This window comes from Diuraphis noxia, unplaced genomic scaffold (assembly GCF_037042655.1).
Source record: "Diuraphis noxia isolate RWA-SAM2 unplaced genomic scaffold, SU_Dnox_SAM2 contig0001, whole genome shotgun sequence".
In the NCBI taxonomy this organism is placed as follows: Eukaryota; Metazoa; Arthropoda; class Insecta; order Hemiptera; family Aphididae; genus Diuraphis; species Diuraphis noxia.
The window spans coordinates 8,041,193-8,064,619 of NW_028301711.1; the positions used below are offsets into that span (position 1 = coordinate 8,041,193).

General features: G+C 26.7%; 3 protein-coding genes across 7 annotated transcripts; 1 reads left to right on the forward strand and 2 right to left on the reverse strand.

Moving 5' to 3' along the window:
- Window positions 1-761: 761 nt before the first annotated feature.
- Window positions 762-9,427, reverse strand: LOC107167167 (beta-lactamase-like protein 2 homolog). Of its 4 annotated transcripts, none has more exons than XM_015516090.2 (7): window positions 8,970-9,427; window positions 8,577-8,882; window positions 6,298-6,467; window positions 5,106-5,217; window positions 4,833-5,031; window positions 2,056-2,184; window positions 762-1,978 (listed from the first exon to the last, which is right to left on the reverse strand). In XM_015516090.2, exons 2-7 carry the CDS (start codon window positions 8,843-8,845, stop codon window positions 1,859-1,861), a joined length of 999 nt encoding a protein of 332 aa, XP_015371576.2. In that variant the 5' UTR covers window positions 8,846-8,882; window positions 8,970-9,427; the 3' UTR covers window positions 762-1,858. The 4 variants fall into 4 exon arrangements, with proteins under 4 accessions (XP_015371576.2, XP_089072460.1, XP_015371577.2 ...); XM_089216334.1 differs by having other exon boundaries at window positions 8,577-8,905; XM_015516091.2 differs by having other exon boundaries at window positions 8,577-8,905; window positions 8,966-9,427.
- A 6,449-nt stretch (window positions 9,428-15,876) lies between these two features.
- Window positions 15,877-20,337, reverse strand: LOC107167169 (chromatin remodeling regulator CECR2-like). Of its 2 annotated transcripts, XM_089215934.1 has the most exons (6): window positions 19,891-20,337; window positions 18,386-18,477; window positions 17,679-17,819; window positions 16,925-17,206; window positions 16,662-16,782; window positions 15,877-16,595 (listed from the first exon to the last, which is right to left on the reverse strand). In XM_089215934.1, exons 1-6 carry the CDS (start codon window positions 19,898-19,900, stop codon window positions 16,165-16,167), a joined length of 1,077 nt encoding a protein of 358 aa, XP_089072060.1. In that variant the 5' UTR covers window positions 19,901-20,337; the 3' UTR covers window positions 15,877-16,164. The 2 variants fall into 2 exon arrangements, with proteins under 2 accessions (XP_089072060.1, XP_015371582.2); XM_015516096.2 differs by having other exon boundaries at window positions 15,879-16,782; window positions 19,891-20,335.
- A 2,241-nt stretch (window positions 20,338-22,578) lies between these two features.
- LOC149059404 (general transcription factor II-I repeat domain-containing protein 2A-like) lies at window positions 22,579-23,127 on the forward strand. Its single transcript, XM_089224037.1, has 2 exons — window positions 22,579-22,866; window positions 22,984-23,127. Exons 1-2 carry the CDS (start codon window positions 22,579-22,581, stop codon window positions 23,125-23,127), a joined length of 432 nt encoding a protein of 143 aa, XP_089080163.1.
- The last annotated feature ends 300 nt before the right edge of the window (window positions 23,128-23,427 follow it).

Consider the following 23,427-nt stretch of genomic DNA (forward strand, 5'->3'; position numbering starts at 1 on the left):
TAGGTGTATGTATATAGATAAAATGTAAAAGTTAAAATAAGAAACAGTTTTATTTAATTTTTTATAACAGATTATTATGCAAAATACTAAAAGGTCTAGTTTTTTATCATTTCATATTTTGTCATACACACTTACCTAGTAAAAAAAACATAAAATATAATTTTGTATAAAATTAGTGTATACTAATATATTATTTTATTGAAAAACTACAGATTTCAAATTAATAATTACAAGTGCTATTTATTTTTAAGTTTAAAAAACTTCATTATTTTTATAATAATATTTTCTATTAAAATCAGAAGAAAAAAATGTAGATTACTAATTTTTGATTTTAGTTGTACAGTTAATTTTACTAAATGTGATGACAGTTATTGTGATTCATTATTTTTATAATTCTTTATTTATACGTAAACTTCAAAAAAAATAAAATAAACTATCGATTGTGTTATTGAAACCCTTGTTTCTTTTTATTTTCATTAAAATAAATTGCTTAAGATATTTGAAAATTTGTTCTATTTAATTTGAAGAGTTTACAAAATTAGTTTGACTTATATTTCAGACATTTTTCCAACTAATCAAAATAGTAAATGTTTTTCCTTTTAAGAATAAATCTTTACATTTATCCAACGTAATAAAAAAAATATTAAACAGAACATCAATCATAAATAGGATCCATATCGAAATACACAAGTTTAAAATACAATAATATACTTAAAACTTATAGCAGATGTAGCTCCTAACATAATTAGTTTGAATAGCCATAAAATCGATAAAATATATTAATATGTGATTCAAATAAACGGTACATTCTATTAAAAATTCAATTTAACATTCATAACATAAAATGTTGTTTGGGTTTATCTTATCTAATTCCAATTAACGATTGATTCAATAAACACGTGATCACATAAGCAGAACTCATTGTAGTTGTATTATTGATTATTTCATTATTATGCTTATGCATAACTGAACACTTTTTCCATTAATTTATGTATGTATCATATTTTATGGGCGATTGTAAACTCCACCGATTTACAGGTAATCGATTTTAGGGTTGGATTTATAGCATGTAAATTCCACCGATACGTATTTTTGAACTGAAAGCACGTAAATTCCATATAAAAATCCAAATATACATCTCTTTACAAAAGCTCTATTAGATATCTAATTATTATTAAATTATTTTTTTAATATTGTGTAAAATAAGATATAAGTATCTGAATATAATATATATAAATAATAAATCCTTACATAAATTATGTAGGTACGCGTATTACTTACGTAATGTTAATAATTATATATTTTTCTATTATTTCTATTTGATTTTTATAATTATTGTATTTAAATACAATAGATATAATATTATAATTAGGGCCCGGATTTAAATATACTCAAAACCAAACAAATATGCTCTAAAAATTAGCCAAAAATGTTCTCAAAAAATGACCTTAAAAATGCCATTTATATTAATTTTTTTATACGATTTGTTATTTTAATTTGGAATTTATTATTAAAATATATTTATTACTTTATTGAAAAAAAAAAAATTGAAAAATTGACTTGGTACTGCTATGAAAAAACATACCGGTGGAGTTTACATTTTTTTTTCAGGTAAAATAAACGTACCGGTGGAATTTACATGAAAAAAGGTCTAAAAAGGTCGCAATCGGTGAAGTTTACATGCGCCCTATTTTATACACCTTTATTCCATATAATTCGATCTCTAGTCTTAACTGTTATCTTATACAAATTTAAAATTTAAACAAGTTTATCACTATTACAACAAGTTTTTTTTTTAAATTTTGTTAACACCTTAATTTATAATAATATAAATTAAAAAAATATTTAATTGCACATTTCATTGTTCTTTGATTTTCCATTTATTGTCAATTAGAATCACTTTTCCATCTTTCAATAATTTAGCAAGATGATTTTTTACAATATACAATGCTACTTTCTTGTAATCATTGGGAATAACCTGAAAATAAATAAATATATAATATACACAAATAAAATGTATGATTCAAATAATTATAAAATAAAATGTAGACTTGCCTTATACATTTCATTTACAATTTCTTCTACAGACAATGATCTGGATGGACTTTTATTGATCAACTTATACAATTCTACTTCTCTTTCTAATCTATGTTTAATGTAATTATTTACTCGAACAATTGGATCCTAATGAAATAAAACATTATTATAAGTCATTCAATTTAAAATTGTTATAAAATAACTATTGAAATTAAAAAAAAAAAATGCATAAAACAAAGTATATTTTTCAAGTCTGGGCAACAATTTATGCAATCTTTTATAGTATCAGATAAAATAACTATTTTTTTTTTTTTTAATTAAGTTAAAAAAATTCATCAACTTAATTGACTACTATAAATTATGTTTCCCTATATAATTAGTAATTATTAACAGAGCTCAGAAATTATTGGATTAAAATATTTTTTAGAAAGCTGCATATTCAAAATCGAATTCGATGCAAATTCATTTCATGATTCAAACAATTAAAGTACAAAAATATATACTACAAATGTTTGCATATTTTACTTAATTTATAAGACTTGGCATACTTAAAGATTTTAATGCCATCAACTGCATAGAAAATATATAATGTAATGGGTTCAAAAAAATTAAATAGATCAACCATAATCCACTAAACTATGTTTAAGGAACCACCATTAGCTTATTATTAATTTGTCAAATCTTTAATGATTGTTCATGCAATACAGTATCATTATAGTAATGCATATGCTGTTTATAAATCAACAACAAACATAATTTCAATAATATTCAAAAAAAGAGCCACCTTATCTATATTTTAATTTTATTATATAACGATATATAAATACATATAAACATAAATATTTGTTATGATAGTACTTGTTTCATTTAAAATTTTTCCAGTAACTCATAGAAAATATTTTATTTTCAAATAAATATATTGTATTTAATACATTTGACCTTTTTAAATATAGGACTCCAGGAATAATAGAAATTTTTAGATTCTGAACAAATTACAATGATATTTCTAAAGTTTTTTTTTTCTTTTGAAATGCATATAAAAAACATGTGGCTATCCAAAAATCTTTAAAATTTGCCACAATTTTTGTTTATAAGCATTTTAAGTACAAATATTTATGAAATATGTCAAAATCGCGACAATTTGTATAAAATTATGAAGTTGAAAATTCATAAAATTGTTGTGATTTATGCCTAAGGTTAAAAAACCTTACACAATGTTCTCTATAACTTTTTCTTAGAATAACTGTAAAAATAAAAACTCCAGAGTCAATATAGAAAACATTTTGTGAGTGATTAAAATTTATATTTAAATATTGTGCGAGTATTAAATATATTATAAATTAAATATAGGTAATATAATATATCCTAGAGTGATAAATCATCTCTGTTCAGAATCGTTTTTCATGTACAATGATACCTGTCATTGTATTCAAATTTAATACATCCATTATAGTGACCTAGTTTCCATCTCTACTATACAGCAGAGTGATACCCAATTTCACACTTTTTTTAAATTTATTTAATGTTTATAATATTTTCTATATTCGACAGACTTATAAACTATTAACAGTAATAAACAAAATATTTTGATGCTTAGTTTGAAAATTAAGATCAAAATAATATTTAATAGATTATAAGTTAAATTTAAGATTAACATGGAGAAAAATTAATTCAAGTTAAGTTTTTTAGAACATCAAGCTAGTAAGTTGAGTTAACATATTAAAATTTACTTTAAATTTAACCTATTAACTCATTAATTTCCAGTTTTAAATCATTTTAAAAAAAATAAAATATAGCACACAATATGAACATAAGTTCAATCTGATAATCAGAGCTTGAAATATATTTCACAAAGAAAATCTTATATATGCTTTTATTTTTTTATTTTTTATAAAAATGAATTTTTATGGGAAGATACGTTTAAAAAAATCACAATTATTCAAAAATATCTATGTATTACCTATGCATGGTCAAAAATTAAATAAAATATTTTTAATTTAATTTGTAATATACATAGTAAAAAAACAATTATTAAATCTATATGATTTAAAGTGTAGGTGACCACAGTGGCGTATTTAGGGAGGGGCCCATAGGGGCCCAGGCCCCCCCCTTGGCCCGTGTAGTACATATTATAATAGTATAACACAATACTACTCAGTAATCGGCACTTGTATTATACTTTAATACTTTATAATGTATGATTAAATAATGATTTGATATGAAAACATTAATAAGGAAGAAAATGTAACTGTGGAGGAAATAGCACAAGATTTCATAAAAATCTCCGCCAGGAGAATGCAACTTCAAGACTGGTCAAAATAATAGACATTACTTAAATTGTACATGCTTTAATATAAGTACTTTAATTGTCTTAATCTTAATTAAATATAAAATACCTATAATATACTAAAACGTATGATTTTGGTGTTATATCTGGTGGGCTCCTCCCTTGAGAGATTTCTGGCTACGCCACTGGGTGACCACATAATGCATGGAAACTCGTGTTTAAAAAAATAATTTCTTTAAAGTATGACATCTTTTTATGTTGGTTTATTAAAAAAATATACATTAGTATGTATAACATTTTTAAATATTAAAAATCACTTCAATTTGATAAAATTTACAAAACCAAAATCCACCACATACTTTTGCATTTGAGTCTTATGTATTAAAAATTGAACTTAAATGCATCAAATTTTGAATATGCAACTTCCTAAGAAATGTACAATCCATGAAGTTTTAACCTCTGATAATAAGAACCTTAACATTATATGTGATCTAAATAGTTTGATTACTTTTATAACAGAGCCGTGACCAGGAAATATAACAGTTGGATCTAAGTCTAAAATCAATTGTAATGATTTTAAATATTCTGTTAGATCTTCAAATACAGTAGTTCCCTCTCCAAGCACACAATCAGCAGAAAACAATGCATTATCTTCTTCCAAAAATATAACTATATGATCAGTTGTATGTCCAGGTGTATGATGAATTCTAAAAATAACAAAAAGAAAAATTATAATTTTTTATGCAATTTTACTAGTATGGGAAGAAAATTCAATAATTACATTAATGTAGCACCTTCAACATGAAACTTTTGTTTATCTTCAACAAAATTTAATGGAAAGTTGTATTCATGTTTTTTGCCTATTTTTGGATTGAACTTCCAAACTTTACATTCTGAAATATAATTTATTAGTATTAATTTATACTCTTATAAAAATATATCATTTTGTTTCTATAAAAATATATCACATAATAATCTAAGAAATGTTACTTTTATAGAATAGTCATATTTTAGAACCGTAATTTATTAGTGTGGTGTAAAAAAAAAAGTACAGACTTAAATATTCAAATTGTAGCTATTTAAGAGGACGCCTTAAATTACATTCAGCACTGTTAATTTAAAAATTAAAGTGAATTGACCTCTTATAAAATTTAAAGGTAAAAGAACTATCTGTGTGTGTATATTGAATTTTTATGGTTTAGTTTTTAAGTGAGTTATGTGTATTTTAAATTTATATTACATACGCAAAACTTGCTAAAAAATTGAAACATTGTAAAAACCCTACATATGAACACATATAACTAATGGAGATAAACGTGATCTGCTGAAAATAAATTTGTTATTTGTGCGTAACGCACTTGTAAGACAGAGACAACGACAAATGGGTGCAAAACCAATGAAATAATAATAATGAATAAAATACATGTTTACTATTTGATACATAAGATTTTTCAAAAATATTAAAATTTGATAAGATTTATTTTAAATAATAATACACATTACACAACATAATTTTAAAAGCACAAATTGTTATCAATAGCTCTAGGAAATTCTTTTGGTCATTATCAAGATTGTTTTTTTATTTGCTGACATATTTATTTTACTTTATTATAATAATTCTTTATCTTTATCTAGACAGCAATTAAATTCGCTCAAATAGTATAATGGCTTCTTTTTAAATGCCTGCTGAGTATACATATTATGATTAGGATGAGTACCTAGTTAAAAGTCAGAATATTTTTTGTGCTCTTCTTTTGATAAGATATATGTATGATATATGCAGAGTTCTGAGAGTTGTAAGTACTTTATTTATAATTTATATCATGCTATTTTTTATTGGTGTTATGTTAATAATAATAATACATGGAAAAAATTGCTAAATACAAGGAGCAACCTACTCACATGGTTCATGGTAATTTAGCTTAAAATATTCTATAACATTTTATTTCTATGGTACATTTTTAATATATTACCATTTTTATTATCAATCATGTCCAACACATTTTTTACCCCACCAATATGATCTGAGTGCCAATGTGATATTATAACATGATCAAGCTGAAAATTATACTTTATCATCGTTTCTCGAAGATTTTTTATATATTCTGGAAAATTTGGCTCCCCGGCATCAATTAAAATACGTCTGTAACAAAACATTAGAATGAAAAATTAGGTTAATATGTAATTATAAATTAAATTAATTTTAATTTACATACAAGGATTAGTATAACACTCAAAAATGTAAAAGTCTAAAGCCGTGTACACACTAGAGCACACACAGACCGAGCATGTGTGCTTATGTTGTGAGTTATACAGTATGGTCTGTGAATGGTATATCAAGCACACAAAAGTGTTCATTGTGCGTCGTGATAATCACTATGTTTACCCCAGATTTATTTCACATATAAGCTTTTTGTATGTGATGACGTCCATACTAAGCACATATGAGTGTATGAAGCATACAGTCTGTGCATGCTCTGGTGTGTACACTGCTAAATATAATGACAAAAACAATTTATTTTTAAAAGGTACCTAGATAGTGTTATTAGATTATTACAATAATACAACCAGGATTGAACTGATTGCACATCTGGACTATTATATTTTTAATTAGAAGCTTAATATATTCCAAAAATGAGTAAAATTTTTTAAACAGATTGCCTAGAATATATATAAAACCTAAATACATTTTTAATTATAAGACTCAAATATTGCTTATTTAATTGGATAAAAATATTAAATAATACCAGAGGAACCTAAATTTGAGGCATTTGGTACTTGTAAATTACTACTTTATCGTGTAAATAATCATAAATATAATAAAGATTAGGTGCATATTATAGTCATGCTTACGGCCCTCGAAAGAAATTCAGACGGCTGATATTAAAAAAAAATTCATAATTTTGTTTAAAAAGGTAACTTATTACTTATATGGTGGTCCCAAATAAGTCTTTGATTGAATGTTAGGTTAAGATATTTAACAGTAGGAGAGTAATCAAGTAATAACATTGAGCCTGTTTGAAGGTGAAAGTAGTGTGAATTTGCTTTGGTTAACTTTAAAACACCACTTAATGAACCAATTTTACATATGAAGAAGATGATTTTGGAGATTTTTAGTGGCAGTGAAAGGATCATTGTTGATGGAAATTATTAATTTGTCATCACCATAAACAGCTACTGATGTATTAAGAGTGGTTGATTGGTCAGATGTATAAATGTTAAATAGAATAGGGAATAAAATTCAATCTCATGGAACACTGTTTATAACTGCTGTATAGAAAGCAGAACCATAATGAATTTCAAAATGAAGTTCCGAGAGATACAATTTTATAATTTATTAGTAATTAGTACGATTTTATAATTAGTCACAGATAATTTTAGTAAAGAATTTAATAATGGTTGAATTTTTCATTAATGCCGGTATTTTCCTAACGGAAATAAGATTGATAATATTTTACTGTACTGACTGATTTAAATGTAACAGAGAGTAGTTATTTCAAATTTAAAAGGTTAATACAGTTTTTAGGTACCTATCTTTTTTTTATGCTAAGCATCAACTGGACTATAGGGTGAAATATCTAATTATCAGTTAAAACTACTAAAAAAAGGTATTAAGAGTATGTAACAGTTGGTATTTGTTGTCTCTGTCTTACCAGTGCATAATATAGCAAATGTACGCTCAGCAGAACACTTGTAGCTCCTTTAGTTGAAAAATTACAGTGAATCGACCTATTATGTAACTTGATGGTAAGAACATTATCTGTGTTTGTACGTTGGTTTTCAACAATAATTCAATTTTTAAGCGAGTTATGAGCATATAATATACAGTACATTAAAAATGCTCATAACTCACTTAAAAATTGAATTATCGTAAAAAAACCAACGTACAAACACAGATAATGTTCTTACCATCAAGTTTTATAATAGGTCGATGGTCGATTCACTGTAATTTTTAAACTAAAGGAGCTACAAGTGTTCTGCTGAACGTAAATTTGCTATATTATGCACTGGTCAGACGGAGACAACAAATTCCACTGTTACATACTCTTAAGATCTTTATGATCATAAAATACATCTGGATAGTAAGCGTTAGAAATAAATTTGAGAAATATCTAGACTTTAAAGACATTATAATACGTCATGAAGAACCCAGAAATTAATATAGGTGTGTGGATGGACCAAAGAAATTTTAACCGTTCAAACAAACCATCTAAACCCGTCTATAGTCGATTTGCTGCTGCGTAAAACATACCGCTGACCCGTGCCAACCACATAAGTATTCGTACCCTGTAGCGTCATGAAACTGGGATTGCATCCCAACACCCGCAGCACTCTGGGCGAGACGAAACTGACGGCGGGCAGACGGGGCAACGACATCCTGGAACGTGTGTGAGGTTTAGTGCCGCAGAGTCTACTGATAATCGACTGGGGCGACGGACGGCTGTGATCGGAGATGCGGTGGCGAATGATCGACAACACGGGCGACCGCCATCGGCCGAACGATCGTGTAACAATGAACATTGACCGACTGCCGGTCACGAGGGCTCGAGGGCCGAGGCTGCAACAACATCGATAACAGCGCTGTCGTCATCACAACAATCAAAAACAATAACAGGTAACCAAAAATCCAAATCGTTGTACCTGCCTTTCAGCCGTCGTCGGCGCAAAACGAGTTGTAGCACTACCGACTCAAGAGGCTGACCCCGACGACTCAGTACGACTGGCAACGGTCGGCCGACACGGTTGGACGCATAGACGATAATTATGTATTTATTATCTATGGTTGGACGGCACCTCGGCGATCGTAGTGCAGCACATACGACAATCGATTCGCTGTGTCACGACCAGGCGACCATCACATGAGCGGTTTGAATGCCGTTTGATTTTATGACACGTTCGCGATTTATTAGTACACCTGTGACCTTGGAGCATAGTTGGATGGTATAATATGGCGTACTAATCAGTAATCTTTATTTTTTTATTATTTATTTTTTAATCTTTATTAGTTGTTAACCACTATAGATTTTTTGCAGTATTAATGTATTATTAATTATTATTATTATTATTATTATTAATACCGAATTACCGACTACCGAGATCTAAGAAATTATTATAAGATATAGATGGCAAAAAAAAACAAAATATGTGAAATCGTCGAACCGAGATAACACTATTTGGACTCATGGAGATAACAATATTAATATTGACTATAAAATATTATTATAATAATGCCTATGGCAACGCGCTAAATATTATTATTTGTCAGCAATAATTCTTTTAAAATCGGGCTAGAGTTGTTTTGTTTCTTGTATTATTATTATTATTGTACAAGAAATATTATTATCGCAACAGCTCTAGACAAGGCGATAGTAATTTTATTACTATGACAGTGTGCGCCCGGTTTACTGTTCATTTGATTGCCTAAACGTCACGTTTGACGGGGACTTTTAATTTATTAAAATATTATTATTTATTATTTGCGCATGAAAAATATTTTGATCGTGGTCTTGGAATATTTAAGAATTATAATTATTAACAATTAGATATGACGTTAACTATAATAATTCGTAATTTGATGATAATTGGCTTAAATTTTTTTAATTAAACTATAAAAACAAACCAGAGTAATTTTATGTCTAATATATTATATTATTTAGAGATGTAAATTTGTCTATACCTACAGTAGTATGATATAATTTTGTACAGCTGGTTGTTTAAAACGAAATATATATTATTTACAATTTCAATTATTTCTAAACAAGATAGGTAGGTAGGTATTTATTCAAAAGTAGTTCTTGTTTTATTGTGGTTCTTAAAATGGACCATTTTAAAATTGAACATTAATTTTAGGTGTAACCTATGTTCAATATCCGATATTTTTGGTACTACACGGTTCAATTAAGTATAATACCATTAATACCGGTACAATATGAAATCGTATTTTAACATCTTTAAATAATATTTAATGTCTTAGAAAAATACTACTGCCTACCAACACATTATTATCCACCTATTATATTATATAATTATAATACATGCTACTATAACTTGATTTTAATAATAATAATAGTAATAATATTTGTTTTTATTGTTATAAATCGTTAGCAATTACATAAATTTATAAAAAGCAATTAAGTCGTGGATGTCGCTCTGCTGTACAGTAGGTTACTGTAATAGATGGGATTAAATTTGAATGCAATGATAGGTATCATTGTATACGAAAAACGATTCTGAACGGAGATGATTTGTCAGTCTAAGATATGTTATACTTAAATATTGTCATATATTCTATTTTGAAACAAATATTTTATTTTTCAATTAAGACGCATTTTGCATAAGGTATGGGTAATAAATTTTTCCAAAAACATTGCATGTAGTTATCATAATTCATAATACCTTATATTATCATAAATATACATATACCTGGTTTGAGGATAAATCGTTATCATTACACGATTTCATAAAAATTTAAAACTCAAACGCTCAAAACATTTTTCCTATAATGACGTTTCAAATTTTCTCTATAGCTATTTGAAGCAAAATTTATGGAAAACTTAGTGCTAAATTTTATAACCTTAGATATAAATACAAACAATATTATTAATTTTGAACTACAAAATAATTTGCAAATATTCATGGTTTTGACGAATTTTTGTCAATATTTGAAATTCAAGCCTAATAAAAATTTAATTTGAATTTCCGGTGGACATTTTTTTTGTGATAAAGATTGACAAATTTGTAAGAAATCTTGTATTAAATTTTTTAATTCTTTGATTTAAAAAGAAAATTTTTTATGAATATCTAACTTAAAACAATTTGCGAATTTTTGTGATTATTACATATTTTGTCAAAATTCAAAATTTGAATGTACTTATAAAAACATTGGGTGAAAATTTCATGTATCAATGGTCATTTGTTTTAAAGTTACATCAATAATCAAAATCGATTGTGTCGAAAACTGATTGTGCGTAAAATTACCCGTTTTTCCGTTAATTTTTAGTTTGTTTATCCCGATTATTTAGAAAAATATACATTTGACCACCAAAGTACCAACTAGATTCACTTTCTGATCGAATAAGGCACTGAAGTCAAAAATCGAAGCACTTTTACTGCCCCAAAACGAGATGACAGACACAAAAAAAATATATTCATGGTTTTGTCGAATTTTTGTCAATATTTGCACTTCAAATGCTAATAAAAAAAAATTGTGCATATGTATTCTTATAATTTTTTAATCACCATAAGAATAACTTATGAAAAACTTTGTATTAAAATTTCAAGTATTTTGATAGGGCCAAAAAAAATTTATCGACACTTCAAAAAAAATTTTTCAGTAAAATTGAAAATTTTAGTTGTCAATAAATATCACAAAAAAAGTCAAAATATTTTGAAAATTAAATCATGTAAAGAAAATGCCAATCTAAATAACTGGTGAAATTTTTAAGTATCTACGACTTATACTTTTTGAATAATAACAAATATTTAAAATCGTTTGAGAATAAATCGTTATCGTTTACGCTATTTCGTAAAAATTTAAAATTCAAACGCACTTAAAATTTTTCCTATAATGATGCTTCGAGTTTTCTCTGTAGCTACTTGAAGGAAAACTTATGGAAAACTTAGTGTTGTATTTTTAATCCTTAGTTATAAACGCAAAAAATTTTACGATTTTTCAACTTAAAATAATTTGCAAATTTTCGACAGATTTCGTAAAAATTTGAACTATAAACGCTTATAAAAAAAAATTATGCCTATGTATTCTTATAGTTTTTTAATCATCTTAAGGATAACTTATGAGAAACTTTGTATTAAAATTTCAAGTATTTTGATAGGGCCAAAAAAAATGTATTGACACTTTAAAAAAAAATTTTCAGAAAAATTGAAAATTTCAGTTGTCTATAAATAACTCAAAAAAAGTCAAAAATTTTGAAAATTAAACTGTATATATATATCACTAACATAAACATTTGGTGAAAATTTCAAGTATTTACAGTGGTTAGTTTTTGAATTACAACCATATAAAAATATCGATTTGGTCGAAAACTGGTTTTGCGTAAAAATTCCCGTTTTTCTGTCATTTTTTTTTTGTTTTTCTCGATTTTTTTGAAAACTGTTGGAAAATATTTACTTTTGACCTCTATAATGTACCAAGGATATTCACTTTTACATCGGAAACCACGCCCAAAGTTTGAAATCGAAGCATTATTTCAACTAGTTATGCATTATGCTGTACACAGACAAAAACAAACAAACAAAAAAAAAACACACACATCATTGTAAAATCAATACATTCATCACTTCGTTCAGAATCTAAAAATAAGAACAAAAACAACTTCTCCTAAAAATCCAAAGGCTGAGATTGAAGAGATATAATCGAATTATCTAATTAGATTAAAGAAAATAATTATTTATATTAAACCTATAATATACTTCAATATGAAAATCAAGCTTTTTTTTAAGTATATGTTCGTCTAATTATATGTTACTCTAATATAATAAATTCTTATAAAAAAAATATTTTTGTATAAACATGAGCTATAATGTTATATACTTTTAAACATATAAAAACTAGTGATAAAAGTACCTAACTAAATGATAAACTTAAAAATGTTAATTAATACAAAATTGTATGAACTTTTATTTAGATCTTTGTTGCCCGAATACTTGTCATCTTAATTTTTAAATAGCCAGGCATAACGAAGATTAACATGAGTCACGACATGGCATATATTAATACATATTTTCACATTATTTAATACGTTTAGTGAATGATTTTAGAGTTCTATTTAACGCTAAATTTCTTAATTCTTTAAGCCAACCTATAGCCTATAGGAACTAAAATCAAATTTTAACTTGAATACCTAGGTACCTAGTAAGCTTAAAGATTCTGAATATCCGAATGTTTTGCCCAAAAAGAATTTCCACAGTATGAAAGTATAGGTTCATTTAGTGCAAGGTAAGTTAATTTTTTGAATTCATAAATAAATCCTTGTCTTTCATCTCATCTCACTTGTCGACTTTCGATTCTATCACAATATTTAGATTTCAGTGCGCTGCTGAAGAAATTTACGATTATGTTCCATAAATACGTAAGACCAATATTTTGATTAGGTATAGTCGATGAATGCAAAGAAGCAATATTTGTTTGTTTAAGTAAGAATTAGAATTTATTATTACCAAAATATCTAGTGCTAATATATCTGAAATATTTTATTATTATTGGATCACACCTAAATTTATGGTTTCAATAATTAGGTTAAGTTTAGACATAGTATTACTCAATATTAACTATGAGGTATTTGTTTTGTCAACCAAGAAAATAAGAAAACAAAATTCATTTTAAGATACGAGGTCCTTCAGGTCCTTATATCTAATGTTTGTTGATTTACAATATTTAGGTTGCAAACACATTTCCATTAATATTAATGTATTCAAATTTGTATAAAAATATATTTTAGTAGACTAGTCAGACTAGATAGATATAAGTAATATAATATGTCTTTAAGTTGTGTTTGATTCAAAAGAAAAACAGTATTTTTTAAATATTCAATAATCATGAAAAATAAAATAGAAGTAATACTGTACCTATATTATGATATAAGTTTAATATAATTATTCATTATAATTTAGGGCGTTAAAAAGAACACAGTCACACTATTGTGATCCAAATACTAATTTTAAACAGAGTTATATTTAAGATTTATTAACTGTGAACTTCTAACCTACATATCAATCTTGTGTACTTTTAATTTAACTTAATTTATTGTTTTCATTCTTTCCCAACTTTGATGATTATAAATTTTCAAATTTTTCAATAGTGTTTCATAGTTATTGACTTATATAAATATAAGGTAATATTTTGTCAACTTTTACAATACTACAATATACATATATAGCCATATTTATGGATGTTAAATATATTATTAAGGTCCCAGCCAAAAACTATATAAACTTGAATTAGACAGTGTTTAACAACATTGTCGTGTTAACATCATATGCTGTAAAAATTTACTAAAGATAGTCGATAACTTGTGTTTCAAAAAAAAATGAATAAGAAAAAAATGTATAAATTATAAAATTACATGTACCTATAAATGTTTAATACACTTTTTAAGTTTGTCATAAATATTGGTAAGTCTTGAACCACCAACCACCACTGGAGTATACGAGGACTAGTTTTCCCGAGTGAGTATGACAATAATATATCTAAATTCAGCGACAAAATTAAATGGATGTTGAAAGTCATTATCGATAAAACTAATGAGATTAACTGTAGAATGGATAATTACAGTAACTGAAATACGCAACAACGACTTGAAAAAGATAATTAGCAAAAGTTTCCATATTATGTAAGCATAAAAAAATATTAGCTGACATCAAGAAAAATTGCATATTACTGTTTTAGTTTTTACGATAAAATATGCTGCATGGCGGCTAGGCAATGTGCAAACAGTTCAGCCTTCATGTAGAGGTGCAAATGGTGCAATAATATAAAAAAGGCATCTTCTGGCAGTTGTTGAACTGAAAAGATAAACTAATGTAGGTTAGTGCTGCAGCTGCAACTAGAATTTTTTCATGCTAGGACAAAGGATAATTTAGGGGTGATCTGCTATCATTATCTACCTACCTAATGTAGGTAATTACCAACAACTGCAAGTTTAATTTACAATTCATTTCATTTCATATAAATTACCAACATAACTTGACACATTTAATAATATTAACAATAAATTATTAGGCATTTTTGACTAATTATTAAAAATAAAGGCATTTAACAAATATAATCAAATCAACATACTATATTATACTTTTTAAACAAATTTAATTTTAGATTTCACACAAGAAAAGCTTGAATAATTTTTAAACATCTAATTTGTATTTATATTTTACATTTATCTATTGATTTATGTTAAGTCATAAGAATACCTATTTTAAAATAGATTCAGGTCAGTGGCCACAAAATATTTCACATTTTAAAAATTTCGAACAACGAATAGAACCATTGCTTGCAACAAAAATTAAAAATACAAAATAATCTGATAAAATGTTAGATTAACTTGTTAAAATAGTTATTGAATTTAAAAAAAAAATGATCCCACACAGATGGCTTTGTCACTTCATAATAATAAACTGTATTCAAAAATGTTGCATTTACCTATTATTTTCTCATATTACTATGAGGTAAATTCTTATGGCTATTTTCCAGGTACAATAAGTACAAATTAAAATATGTATAATGGTAGGATTTATATATTTATAATATTGGTAGGTATTTAAATATTATTTTTCACTTTGTCCAGTACAAGTGGAAGTGGGTCAGTTACAAGGCTTAAGGTACGTATTCCAATTTCACAATTATTAATATACTCTGTTTAACATAAGAACAGTAGTTGACAATGTCAAGTTTTTGTCCACAATAGTCATAATGCTTCCCCTACAATTGATGCGCAAGACCAGTGCTTGCTTTGCAACAAAGCCACACCTGCACCCAACTACCGTTTAATGTTGAAGGATAATGAGTACAGTCAATTTTTATTGGTAAGGCTTTTAATTATTAGTCAAACAATGAATATATAAATATAAAACTTAATCTAAAATAAAACAAAACTTATTTCTCGTAGAGTTTAAATTTTAAAATAACTATTTGGTTTCAGAGAAATCAATATAAATACCAACTATATTAATAAATAAAACATTTCAAATCAAGTATAGGTATCTTGATATAATAATTTGATAAATACCAAACTATATGTTGATTAATTACATTTAAGTGGAATAATGAATCATTAAATTACAGTGTTTTGGTTTCATTTATTGAGGACTGTAATTTACGTTAGAAGTTAATGAGTATCTTCTTGATCACAACGTTTGATTTTTATACAAAGTACACGCTCAAACTCTATATTATTTTTTACATATTTACTAAGCATTTTTTCATTGCCATTTTTCGGTAATTTTAATGCTGTTTTATTGTTTAATTTTCCAATTTGAGTATTATCATTGTCAAACATATTTGTGGAGTATGAAACATTTTGGTTTTGGTCAAATACCTTTAGATTAGAAATTTCATTCCTTTGAGAAGCTGTTGAATCATTTCTCTGTTTAGTCAGGTTTTCCATAATATTTTGTGAGTATTGTTTGTGCTGAATAACACTAGAGTTTGAAATATTTTTTTTAGGTTTAGCATGCTTAACATCCATAGATCGAAGCCTTCTTGTACAAATACTTCTTAAAGGCTTTATGTATGTATAACAGGATTTGTTTTCCTTTACTTTAGGAAGATTTAATATAATATTAGATATTGCTTTATGTAAATATATAATGTTTATATTTTTACTGTATTCAGTAATATCAGCTAATGAATGCCAATTGTCAATATTATCACATATTTTATTCCATTTTCCTGGGCCAAAAACTCCTGATGGATAAGGTTCATATTGAAGTCTTCTGTGGACATTCTGTAAAACAAAAATCATATTATATTAATTAATCTAAAAATATATTATTGCATACAGTTTATTCAAACACTGATTTTTAAATGATTTAAAAGTGAGATATAAATAAACAAAATATATCACATAAAAAGTCCATTTTACTTACATTATCTACTGGTAAGTTAGTAGATAGATCAAATGATTTCTCAAAATCTTCTCTATATAATTTATTGTTACCAAAATACCAATACACTGATTTATTCAGATCATAACCTAGTGGTTTTACGTTTAACATGTGCCATATATTAGGACTATTGGAGAGTTTATTTTGAATATGCTTAACATCAAGAATAAAATTACAAAAAATGTAAAGAGCTTCAACTTTTTGTTTACGTGTCAAATCATCAAAATATGTTGCTGAATCTAGTGAATACTTAAAGTTGTAAACCTGAAAAATATACATAGTACCTAATTATTATATTTATTTTTGATCATTAAAACTTTTTTAGTAATTAAAACAATATGCATCAACAAAATAATAGTATAACTTATTAATTCAATATAAAAAGTTAATGGAACTTTTAATTTACAAGAGATTATTTATAATGACAAATATATAACTACTGCCTGCCTTCATCATATGTCTATAACATAATTATTTGTTTTCTTAATTTAAAAAAAAAAATAAGAAAATAAGAATATAATATGATAAAAATAAAATTAAAATAAGTTTATAACAAAGACATGCTATATTTGATTAAAAATCACATACAAATTATGTTTGGGAATGTAACTTGATTGTATCCAAAATAAATATGCAAGTGTGTTAAGTTCCAGGACTTAATATTTATATGTTTTAAAAAAATTAATTTATAAATGGTTTTAAAATTAACAACATAATTATATTAATATTAACTTACAATGCATTCACTCTGAAATTTTTTTTTCATGACATTCCACCATTCATTTGTATTTGGATCATAAAAACCACAAACTTTGGTAAATCGGATAGCCATATCAGTCAACAAATATGAATTCTCTTTAATTGCATTTTCAAATTCCTGTAAATTTGTTTTTATTAAAAACAGTAAAATAATTTTTTAATAATAGCTACACTCTTATGAAATATTTACTTATTATGTTAAGTTAGATAATGTAACATTTTATATGAGTATATTCAAATATATTTAACAATGTATCTATCATGTTTTTTGGTCATTATTATATAATATGTTTTGGTTAGGCATGTCTATGGATTTAAAATATTTTTTTTTTACTAACTAACTACTAAACCAAGCCAATAGTAGTAAAATGTATCATATATATAAAACAAAATATGGATTCATATTAAATCTCTAAAACACACAATTTTAACTAAATTATAAGAACAATTGATTTTTTTAAATACAAATATTTATAAAAGCTTCAACTACTCATTATATTAATACATTTTGTTTTAAAATGTAGCATAGTAATACATTAAAAACATTAAAAATATATATGTATCATATTATTATAACAATATAATATAGGTATTAAATTTTTGTAAAATACTTTTAAGCTCTACTGTTAACATTTTTTTCGCATGATTAGAATATTATTTTTAGCGTAACATTTTTAAACTTACATTTGTGTCTATTTTGCTGATATCTTTAGTGATGTGGGTGAAAACCTTACAAAAATGTACAATACTTGGTATCTCCCACCAAGTTTGAATTTCTGAAAAATAACTTATTATTATTACCTATATTATGTAATTCACTCATGAATCATAAAAAGTAAACATCAAATCACATTAGAATTGAAGAAACAACTATGAGTAACTGAGTCTAAAATTTAAATTAAGCTTAAGGATTGCCACAAAGAAATCTTATTTTTTAAACATCAGAACAAAAATGGAACACAACTCATTAACTATAGTTTAGTGATTGAAAAAAATGTTAAAAATTGAATACAATTAATATGAATATGAATAGGTATGTCATTTTTTTTTGTAAATATATCTATTTATTTGTTACGCAATTTTAAATATATGATTAGTGTAATATAATGTAGGTAATATACATACATTCATTATACACTTTCAGCCCCATTTTACTAACATGTTAACTGCCAGCAGTCATCTGTAAGTTTTAAATTGTATACTATTGTGACCGCTGCACCCGCAGCTGATCAATTTACCATGTCAAGTGACAGCCAGTGGCCATATATGATTATGGTTTTAAATAATTAACTTTTTTATAACACTATAATAATGTACTAAAGAGTGTGAGGTAGAGCAGGAATAATTAAAATTTATTTTATGAAATAAACATATTATTTTTATGTTTTTTTTTTGTATTTTTAAATGTTTTTTTTCCAAACAAATTGATATAGGTACTTAGACAAAATAGGAATACCATGGAAAAATATGTTAAATGTAGCAATAATAGACATAGTGTAACCACCGGTGATCAGATGGTAACACTATTGAGTTAAATAATGAATTTATTCAAATTTAAGATTTTTAAGTTTTTAATTGCCTACCTAAAATACAGGAGAATATTTTCTAATGCTTAGATTTTCTAAGCCATTTATAGAATATCTGGTGTAGATGTCAACTTTTTTTTAAATGAAAATCATACTTTACTTATCACATCAAATTAAATGAATTAAATGAAAATTTTGGTTGCACTCATCTAAACATGGACACAGCTAGGGTATTTAAATCACAAAGATTATGTATAGGTACCTAGTTTATTAAGTGACAGTCACGCTTTTTAAAGTTAATTAAATAGAAGTGCACATAACATTCACAGTACCCAATTGTCCCAATTTTATAACTATATTGATTTATATCTGAATTCTGAATAGATTCATTTAGATTTGAAAACTACCAACAACAAAATAAACAATTACGAATTGTAATTTGAAAATGTTTAAAATAAGCCGCAAAATCTAATAAAAATGGAGGGAAATTATGAATTGTTGTTTACAAGACGTGATACACAGATCGTTAGATCGTAGACTTATTAAGAACTTTATAGGCTTGCGGTATTGATACGCAACACGATGTTACGATTATAAATGTTATATTTTTCGACGTCGAGTAAATAATTCTCGTAACTAATTAACGTATTAATAGGTACTCACCGTCATCCATTGTAATAATCTGACGAAAAAGCGTTGAAAAAAGTGATTTAACCGACCGACTCTGTATAGTGTATATATATTACATGGACGTCAACGAAAAATAATTATAATTATATTTTTGTCAGTTGTCACCGTTAATTATTATGATTGTAGTTGAAATCACATCCTGCTAAATCACGGAGACTAGTCACGCCTAACATTACCGGTCCAATCAGTGGGCCCTCAAAACACGTATTAATGACAATATTGTTAAAACCGCGGTCGCTGAAGTAGGTACGAAGTACTATAATTCCGCGCACACGCGAAGAGGGTGTTATCGAGGAAAAAACCTGTTTTAGACGGCGAACCGATCAATGACCACGTTCACAACTACGTGCGCGTTGTGTACTACTACAGTGGTAGTAAACACAACCACACAAGTCACAACTTTACTCTGTCACAGTTCACAGACGTCACACGTCACAGTAGATACTCAAAACCTATAATATGGTTCTTTTACTTATACACAGCAATACACCGGCCCTCTTCACGTTTCCGCCAGAAGTATGTCAAGATACTAGATAGGTGTCATAGATATAAGTATATAAATAATTAAGACCTGCACCGGCCGGGTTCTATGAAATGCAAGACGGGTCGGGCCGGACCATTTTTTTGAACAAGCTACGGCGGTTACGGGCCGTGCCGGGCTTCTACACCAGAAATTCTAGCAAGACCAAAATTATAAATATATATAGAAGAACCTATAAATAAAATATAATAGTGTAAAATAACAACAGGACTAGACGTGTGACGATGGCATTACCTAACTATTTATAACCGCGTGTTTTGATAAACCAGAAAACGCGTCACACACTACAGCGGTGGCCATAGCCGTAATCTGGGGGGGGCAAGATGGGGCAACTGCCCCTCCAGATATTTAATTGAGGGGGCAATAGTATCGTTTCCCCCCCCTTTAAAAGTTATAACTTATAATTCAATTTCTGTTTTATCTTAGCAAAATTAAACAGCATAATGGATTGTATAATAATTAATAATAATATATTTATCGTTTTGACTTTTTGAGTGCCTAAGATTATTATTTATTAATAGTATCATTATAAACCGACTACCTACCGACTACTGAGCGCCTTCATATCGTAATACAAGGAATTGCAGATAGATGACAGTCGTAGGCATGGCGGGTTATTAGTTATTTATCACAATAGCACAATGCGAACTAAGATTAGTTATATATATGCATTTTTAGTTTTACTACTGCTTGCCCCCCCCCCCCCCCCAGGATTGACTCCAAGTTACGCCACTGGCGGCTTTATTTTGCCGTAACCGTCACAGCCACTGCCACCTCAACGTGTTGGTGCAATCATTATTTTACTATAGAAACATATATACCTATATATATATATATATATATATAAATTGCAAAAATCAAACTGCTTGACTTAAACAAATGGTTTTATTAACTTTTTTGAAAATTTAAATTAATTTAATAAAACTACTAAAATAGGCTGCTAAAAATGCATTAGGTCTAATATTAAGAACCTATATAATATATAATGTTTCATTTTCAAATTAGAAAAAAAATATCATTTGTATATACCAATACTCGATAGTTGATAGTGTATTTTATGTTAACGGCATTATTAAGCTGTAGCTTGAAGAAATACCTAATAACTAAAAATTTAATAAATTATGAACGTCATTTACATTGATATGCATAATATACTGCATGTATCTGCCAGCAATTAAAATTTCTTGAGTTTTAAACCACCAATAAAGTTAATAAGTATTTTCAGTGCATAATTTGTGAACGGAAACACATAAATGCATAGGCACCAACTATATAATTATAAAAGTATCGGTTGCATAACATATAGATTCGTCTCGTATAATATGAATTACAGTGCAGTATAAGAATAATACATCATAATAAACGATAGGTATTTAAATGATTGGCAATGATGCATATATTATGCATGATTGCATGAATATTATTTATAATTCGGGGCCTGATCATAGGCGCAACTAGGGAGGGTTCTTAGCACCACCAGATCAAAAACACCAAAAATGGAAAAATCGTATGAAAAAATATGAAATAATATATTATGTAAACATATTATTATGATGAATTATATAGATTTAATTATAAAACAGTGATGCCCAACCTTTTTTGTTTGGCGTGCCACTTTGGTTAATAATCATCTTCGAGCGGGCCACTAAATATAAAAAGTACGAATAATCCCAATCTTAATATAATAATATAATTTTGTTATATATATGTGTACAATAAATATGGCGTATATCTTATCTTTTATTGATTATTGAAAAGATTATGGATTAAGGTATACATTGTAGATGCATACAACGATCAGTCTGCTCTTCTAAGTGCATAGGTAATAGCGATCGTAAAATTTTTATTTAAAAATGTCCGACAGAAAAAAGCGTAAATATAATGATGATTGCCGAATTTTCATTGAGAAATGGTCAATAAATTACATTTTTATTGAAATTAATGGATAGTGATGTGGTGTACCATAACCATATTCGATGGTTAAGTCGGGGAAAGGTTTTAAAACGATTTTATGATTTACGAGACGAAATTGATGTATTCATGATCGATAAGGGAAAAGAAATTGCTGAACTTTGTTGTGGGATTTAGCATTTCTTGCAGATGTAACAACACATTTAAATATGTTAAATTTAAAATTACAAGGACCTGGAAAACTCATATTTGACATGTATAATTCTATTAAAGCATTTGATGCAAAATTAAAATTATTTATTAATCAAATTGAGCGAAGTGACTTTAGTCATCTTGAAAACTGCCAAATATTTAATGATAAAACGAAATCATTATGTTCAACAAATCGATTTGTAGAAATGTTGCAAACCGATTTTTCATCTCGATTTTCAGACGTTAATTTACATCAAAAATCGTTGCGTTTATTTGAAAATCCATTTATTATTGATGAAAATTATGTCGATATATCTCTTCGGCTTGAACTTATTGAGTTGAAAACAAACTCATTTTATTGTGATGAATTTCAAAAAATGAAAAAAAATGATATTTTAAAATTTTATTCTCAACTTCCACAGGAAGATTGCTCTGCTTTAAGAAACGTTATAATGAAAATGGCAACTGTATTTGGCTCGACGTATATTTGTGAACAATTATTTTCTCGAATGAAACAAATAAAATCAGTTCATCGATTTATTGGATCTGGAAATACTCACGGATGAACACCTAATACATTCAATTATGAGGATTGGAACGACTAAATTCGAACCAAATTTTTCATTAGTTAAGCAAACTCAAGTTCAAATTTCACATTAAACATTTTTTTGTTTTATTTTTATTTTTACTATAACAAAATAAACATATAAATATAATTTTAGGCCGGTGACACACATGAGAAATTTGTTTCGTGAAACAAGAAATTTATTTCGTTACTTGAAAACGCGTGTATTTAAGTGGAGCAACAGTGCAACACACACTGTTGTTTTCGAAACTTTATCGCAAAAATATTTTGTAAACAAATT

Excerpts from the sequence above, each read along its gene's own strand:
- LOC107167167 (XM_015516090.2), bottom strand. The coding sequence starts at position 8,845 with ATGTTCATTGTTACACGATCGTTCGGCCGATGGCGGTCGCCCGTGTTG. Across the intron at positions 6,468-8,576 it reads GTGGTTGGCACGGGTCAGCG|ACGTATTTTAATTGATGCCG; the intron begins GTATGTTTTACG and ends GTTTTGTTACAG. Across the intron at positions 2,185-4,832 it reads GTCACGGCTCTGTTATAAAA|GATCCAATTGTTCGAGTAAA; the intron begins GTAATCAAACTA and ends TTATTTCATTAG.
- LOC107167169 (XM_015516096.2), bottom strand. Across the intron at positions 17,207-17,678 it reads AATTTCAGAGTGAATGCATT|GTTTACAACTTTAAGTATTC; the intron begins GTAAGTTAATAT and ends TATATTTTTCAG. Across the intron at positions 16,783-16,924 it reads CTAACTTACCAGTAGATAAT|AATGTCCACAGAAGACTTCA; the intron begins GTAAGTAAAATG and ends TTTGTTTTACAG.
- LOC149059404 (XM_089224037.1), top strand. The coding sequence starts at position 22,579 with ATGTTAAATTTAAAATTACAAGGACCTGGAAAACTCATATTTGACATG. Across the intron at positions 22,867-22,983 it reads TTATTATTGATGAAAATTAT|GAAGATTGCTCTGCTTTAAG; the intron begins GTCGATATATCT and ends CAACTTCCACAG.